Raw genomic sequence first — 6,164 nt, forward strand, 5'->3', positions numbered from 1 at the left:
GAGATTTATATGGATTTGCTATGAATGTACATTATGCAGCAAAATTCCGAATTCACATAGGCCCAGAATCCATTGAACTTTGGGCCTTTTGAAGGACTTGTTTGTGCAGCAAAAGCCATGCATGTATGGTGACTGGTGGTTAGTAATGCACTTTCAAATTTGCCTTCCTCTACCGCGAAATAAGCGTAAAAACGACGTATAATGGGTGGAGGACCCTACAGAAAGTGCACATGGATGAATTTTAAACATCTTATGTACATTAGAAGCGGTGACTGGTGAATGATCTACATTCATTTCTACATCGTGAAGTTATCATCACGAATGCCAGAAAAATAGCTGTCTAATTTCTTCAAAAGCAATTGGCACCTGAGATTGATAGCCATCTCACGGAAGCAATGCATACACTTGGCAACACAATTGCTGGTTATGCTGCTGCATTCATTATATATTATTGGTACAGACATGAATACCAGAAAAGTGTAGATGAGATGAAGATCTTGGGTCAACCATCTTCATTCTCATTGTTTGGCCTTCCATACACCACAGAAAAGTAGTGGCTAACTGTTGTCAAAGTAAGACCAGGGAACCTGTGAAGTTTTCCTGGCCGTGGATCAATCTTAACAAATGGCCATCTCATGATTTCTGCAGCTTCACACTCTTCCCATCCATCTCCAAATACACAAAAGCGAACATTAGGATGGTTGAAACGCTCCTTGATCCATCGGAAACATTGAATTTTTCCCACTTCCCATGAACTATAAACTGAAATGCACCATACATAATTAAACATGGATCAGGATTAAACTCTGGTCACAGAAATGAATAGTAGTTTTAGGTTTTCAAAAAGGTTCATTAATAACATGATCGCGAGCTGAGCTTTCAGAAATATGGCATAAAAAAGTCAATTATGCGAGTTCACAGTAGCCAGAAGAGATAAAATTACTCACCATTTCCATGGCTTATCAAGCTGTCCAGACGAAAGAGCAGGCATTTCACAAGTGAGGGAATTAACGATCCAGAGGTCACTAAAACATTAACATGCTTTACATTAGTTGAGTTATAGCTGGTATCAGAAGAAGTAATTGAAGAAACTGCATCTTCATCTTCACCCAAACACTCCTTCAAAAAGGTTCGTGCTACAATATATTAAACATGAAAGATATAAGTAATACAGGTCGTGAACAAAAGATAAAATCAATTAAGCATCAAAACATACCTGATGAAAGCCACCTGTCAGTGTATTCATCAGTTTTATCATACAATTCATCCCAGTGTTTTATTGTCTCTTGATCTAAAATATTCTGTAAACCCTGAAACCAAACAAGAAAAGATTTATCTTATGTTAAGCTACCAATAGAAAAGCTATCAAATAAAAGTAAACAACAACTTGTTTGGTAAATCTCCAACTCCAAGTCTCTAACTTAGATTCTCACTTCATGATATCTACAGAGCTTCAGTCATTAGAAAAAAAAAAGCCGCATATCTCACCAATAAACTAAAAACTCATGAAGTTTTTTCTAAACAATAATCCAGTTTTACATTATGAACATTGATTTGTTGAAACTTCAAAGCTTGTTTCAGTTACATTTTACAACTATTGATCTGTTAGCATAGGAAATAAAATATAAATTAACAAAAAAAGTTGCAGTAGTCAGGTGTCTATAGTCGCGTAGCCTTTTTTGCCTTTAACATTAATCCAAAACAATTCTCTAAAGATGAAGCACTCAGCTTGCTAGGTCTTACATTTTACATTTTACTGTTTTTAATAAAAGATAAAAGGGTGCTGGAAGTTCCACATCGACTTGAGATAAGACCAATTTATAATATATATATATATATATGTATATATATATATGTATATATATGTATATATATATATGTATATATATGTATATATATATATGTATATATATGTATATATATATATGTATATATATGTATATATATATATAAGTGGGTGCAAACCTCACCTTACAAGCCGGTTTTGTGGAGTTGAGTTAGGCTTAAAATCCACTTCTTAATATGGTGTCAGAACCATGTTTAGAGCCTATCCTAGCAAGATCTATGTGGGCATTCTGTTCCACCCGCTATCGGGCCGTTATCTAATGTCTACTCTCACGCTCGAGATGTCTATACTTCGGCGTGAAGGGGGTGTGTTAGAAGTCCCACAGCTACTTGAGATAAGGCCAATTTATAATATATATATATATATATATATATATATATATATATATATATAAGTGGGTGCAAACCTCACCTTATAAGCCGATTTTGTGGGGTTGAGTTAGGTTTAAAACCCACTTCTTAATAAAGGGGTACTGTTAAAGCTCAATAAGCTGTTGTTTACTTTACAAATCTTTTAAGAGATGTTGTTTATCATGTTGTACCCGTCTTAGGATGTTACACTTTTTATCTAGCAAACCTGTGATCATTTAAATCACACCCTTTGTGTAAAGAAAGTGGTTAGCCAAGAGGACCTGGGCTTAAAGAATACTCAGTGTTCTGTCAAAAGTGGTTGTGTGCCTAAAGAATACTTAGTTGTTTAGCCAAGAGTGATTTATGTTACAAAGAATACTTGGTCTTAACTAGGAGTGGTTGTGTTTCAAAGATTACTTAGCAAGAAGTGGTGGTGTTCCAAAGAATACTCGATACTAGCCAAGAGTGGTTGTGTTCCATAGAATACACTATCTTAGTCATGAGTGGTTGTATTCCAAATTATACTCAGTTCTAACTAAGAGTGGCTGCGGTTTAACTAATAGTTTGTATTTAGCCAAAACTAGCTGGGGTCCAGGGAATACATGCCTTTATCTTGTAGCATTAGCATGCTAGTGGAACTTCATTGTGTTGATCAAGAACTATATGTAGTTTGGATTTTTAAATGAATCAGTATAAAAATACCATGTGTAAATCTCTTTCAACTCTTATTTGTTTAAATTGCATGTTATTTATCTAAAACTAATCAAAGAAGAAGAGTTTTACTCAAATGAATTTTAGAAAAAGACTTCTATAGTACGATTGTCAACTTAAAGTTTCATCAGACTATTTTCCTTAGATGCTACTATTCCGAAAATTGCCAGATAGTATGTCTGTCAAGTTTAAACTTTGTCTGATTGTTGTTATCAAATGTTGATTTGCAAAAGCTTGAGCTTTAAATCCAAAATTCAACCCTTGCTTCTCGTGTATTTTTGTGTTTCAGAAGTAGTGATACATGGACACCCAAAACCACTCTACAATTGTAATATTTTAATTGAAAAAAATTATGGTATTTTCTTTTCACGACCCATTGTCATGCATTTTTAACAAAAAAACTGGTCTATCATTGGTTGTCAAGTGGTGTCCCATTGTCAAGATATAACTTTCTAGATAAAATGTGAGATTGAGATTACAACAATACAAAAATAGATCACCGTAGACACAAATTTAAGGAAACGTGGTTAATTATCAATGGCCAAACTATTCTATATCTAAAACACAAACTATGAAAGTAATAGATATACATTCAATCCAAAATCCAGTAATAAATAAGTAAAGACAAAAAAGCAAATGAGATGCAAGTTTTACAACTGACTTTCAGAATAAGCATCACAAAAATCAGAAAATATCTAACTCAAAAACTGATAGAAACAACATATACTGAATAATACTAACTCAGAACTTCAAAGCTCTTTACAGCTGAGTAAAAACCTTCTGATAAACAGAATACTCAACAAAAAGAAAGGAGACGTCATTGTCACTATCACTTTGTTTGAATAAATTTTTCGATATGTACTTAGAAGAAAATATGAAAGTGAAATGAATTATGTTTCTTCTATAAACTAAAATTAGCTTATCATTTAAACTTTTAGAGAAATTGGAGAGAGGTCTAGTAAAAGAGTTAAATTATATAAGTTGATTTAACTTACAAGAAAAACTCAATTTATTTTACCTTCTTATTTTATTCTCTTATATATGTCCATAGAAAAGTTCATCCAAACAGAACCTAAATAGCATAACTAACTCACCACCCACCAAACATACACTCAAGACCTTAAACTATCTTCTATACAACCCTTCTCTCTCTCGCTCCATTCCTCCAACTAATCCTGATTCCGGAATCTCCTCCTTTCCCCACAACAAGCAACCCATCACAATTCAGTAATGAACCTTTTTCCTATCTGCTAACTGAATTTTCCCTTTCTTTCCCCTTACTTTAACTTTTCTTTTTCCTCTCATAAACATCAGGCTCGTGCTACCATTGGGCCCCTCCCTTTTACCCTCCACCTAGTCAGATGCCAAAGGCCTATCAAAACCTTTTATGTTAAATGTAAGACTACCAAAATTGCTCCACAAAATGTTTTATAACGTATTTTAACATATATGCACTTTGAGACAAGTTTCATAAGGTTCAAAAACTTGTTACAAAGATGCATTTATAGACAACAGCAAACTATAACATGCAGGCATAAAAAGTGAACTCAATCAATCTCTCTTTAAGCTTATAAGTAATTGATAATGTGTTGTGGAAACTATTATTTATAGGCATGGTCCATAAAATCAAAACAATGCTATGGCTTCATAACTGAACCATTTCATCATGATAAAAAAGAAAATTGAAAATACAAAGGAAAGTACTTTCATAGATACATACATCAATTATATACACCAATTTCAATAATCGCCAACAAATCTGCAACATTATTATAACACATAACACAACACAAAATTCCATATCATAGTACTTAGTTTCAAAAGTTGAATACAGAATTAATAATGCTCCAGAAGTTTAACCTGTATGTACTTTTGGGCAATGACTCGGTGCCTATATGCAAGTTTTCTTTTGTTGGCATCATCTTGAGGGGCACCTAATTCATCTTTGTTGAAGTCATAATCAGATAAGTCGCTCCCATCGTCATATTGGGCCAGAGCATCAAGAAATGGTTTATTGTAATTTTCAATCTGCAGCATAGAAACCCCAAATCAATCAATAAACTCCACAAGCAAAAAGATCCCTGGAAATTTCAACATATAACCCAAATTTTACTTGTTCATAGAAGAAATAATCATCACATGTTTGTAGAATGAGATTTTCCCACATCCTCCCGATTTCAACTCCCTTCTGCACATCCTTCAGACCGTTAAAAGCCTCTGCGTATGATGATTTCAGCAAGGAGTTGAGTAGTACAAGCGTCTCATCCATGTCCCAAACATAGACATCCAACCTTGGACGGACATTGTTGCCGGAAAAAATCGGTGTCTCCTGCTCAGGCATGCCAACTGCTCCAGCCATTGTTACGTGTGTTCAATGAACTCACCCCACAGTCACAGTCGCAGTGCACTGCAGCAAAAGTTCATGTTTAAATATTCATTGCAGCAAGTTACTTAACACTTTTATCACCGCATGCCGAGATCATCTTCAACACGGAAGAATGAAATGTGTCAGTGATTAAGTGAATTAACACTCAGAATATCATGATTTAGAACAAATAAAAATATATTCAACCTTGCTCACACTCATTCAGTTGTTGAACAAACTTGAGCAACCACAATCGAAATTAATTGAATAGGTTTAAAATAAACGAAAGTTTAAAAAATAAGAAAATAGAGAGAGAATGCGAATTTGTGGTGAATTCAGAAACCAAAATTACTAGGATAGACATACTATATTACTAATTCCAATAACCAAAATCGGTAAGATTCCAATCAGCGAGTAAATTTGATAAACAAACCAACAAAAAGAGGTATAAAAAATAAATGAATGTAGAGAAATAGGTGGCTACAAAGGAGGTTGCTTACTTTAGGTTAAAGTTGCAGAGGACATGAGTACGAGGAGGACGATGAAGTTGTGACGTTAAACTGAGTGAAACCATCAAGATGAAGAATCTAGCGGAACTACAAATTTTTCCGTTTACTTTTATTTCGCTTTCACATAGGCCCAAATGATCAGCCCACATTTCGGGCCCAGTGTAGTAAACTAAAATTACATATTTTAGAAATTTTGGGAACTAAAGTCGCAAAAACAAAAGGGACCAAAATAACCGAACAAACGCTAAATATTAAATATTTCACTAAATGAAATTTTCATAAGTTGGTTCCTTGTTAGTAACAATAAAATAACGATATAAATGATCATCTAATTGAAACTCAACAGCTGAAGTTATGTTTTTAACAAAGCTCTTCCTTTATTT

General features: G+C 33.9%; 1 protein-coding gene across 3 annotated transcripts; it reads right to left on the reverse strand.

Annotated features, from left to right (window-relative positions):
• Window positions 1–235: 235 nt before the first annotated feature.
• EYA (eyes absent-like protein) lies at window positions 236–5,905 on the reverse strand. Of its 3 annotated transcripts, none has more exons than XM_047311516.2 (6): window positions 5,773–5,905; window positions 5,021–5,314; window positions 4,768–4,935; window positions 1,217–1,310; window positions 948–1,136; window positions 236–762 (listed from the first exon to the last, which is right to left on the reverse strand). In XM_047311516.2, the coding sequence occupies exons 2-6, from the start codon at window positions 5,264–5,266 to the stop codon at window positions 503–505; spliced, it is 957 nt and encodes a 318-aa protein (XP_047167472.1). In that variant the 5' UTR covers window positions 5,267–5,314; window positions 5,773–5,905; the 3' UTR covers window positions 236–502. The 3 variants fall into 3 exon arrangements, with proteins under 3 accessions (XP_047167472.1, XP_047167473.1, XP_047167471.1); XM_047311517.2 differs by having other exon boundaries at window positions 948–1,025; window positions 5,021–5,390; window positions 5,773–5,857; XM_047311515.2 differs by having other exon boundaries at window positions 5,021–5,390; window positions 5,773–5,857.
• Between the last annotated feature and the right edge of the window lie 259 nt (window positions 5,906–6,164).

This window comes from Vigna umbellata, chromosome 1 (genome assembly GCF_029865625.1).
Source record: "Vigna umbellata cultivar VRB3 chromosome 1, Vumbellata_1.0, whole genome shotgun sequence".
In the NCBI taxonomy this organism is placed as follows: domain Eukaryota; kingdom Viridiplantae; phylum Streptophyta; class Magnoliopsida; order Fabales; family Fabaceae; genus Vigna; species Vigna umbellata.

What these genes read in the sequence shown, in the direction of transcription:
- EYA (XM_047311516.2), bottom strand. Translation starts at nt 5,266, where the DNA reads ATGGCTGGAGCAGTTGGCATGCCTGAGCAGGAGACACCGATTTTTTCC. An exon ending in TTGCCCAAAAGTACATACAG is followed by an intron (nt 1,311 to 4,767) that starts GTTAAACTTCTG and finishes GTTTGGTTTCAG; the next exon opens with GGTTTACAGAATATTTTAGA. An exon ending in CTTGATAAGCCATGGAAATG is followed by an intron (nt 763 to 947) that starts GTGAGTAATTTT and finishes GGTGCATTTCAG; the next exon opens with TTTATAGTTCATGGGAAGTG.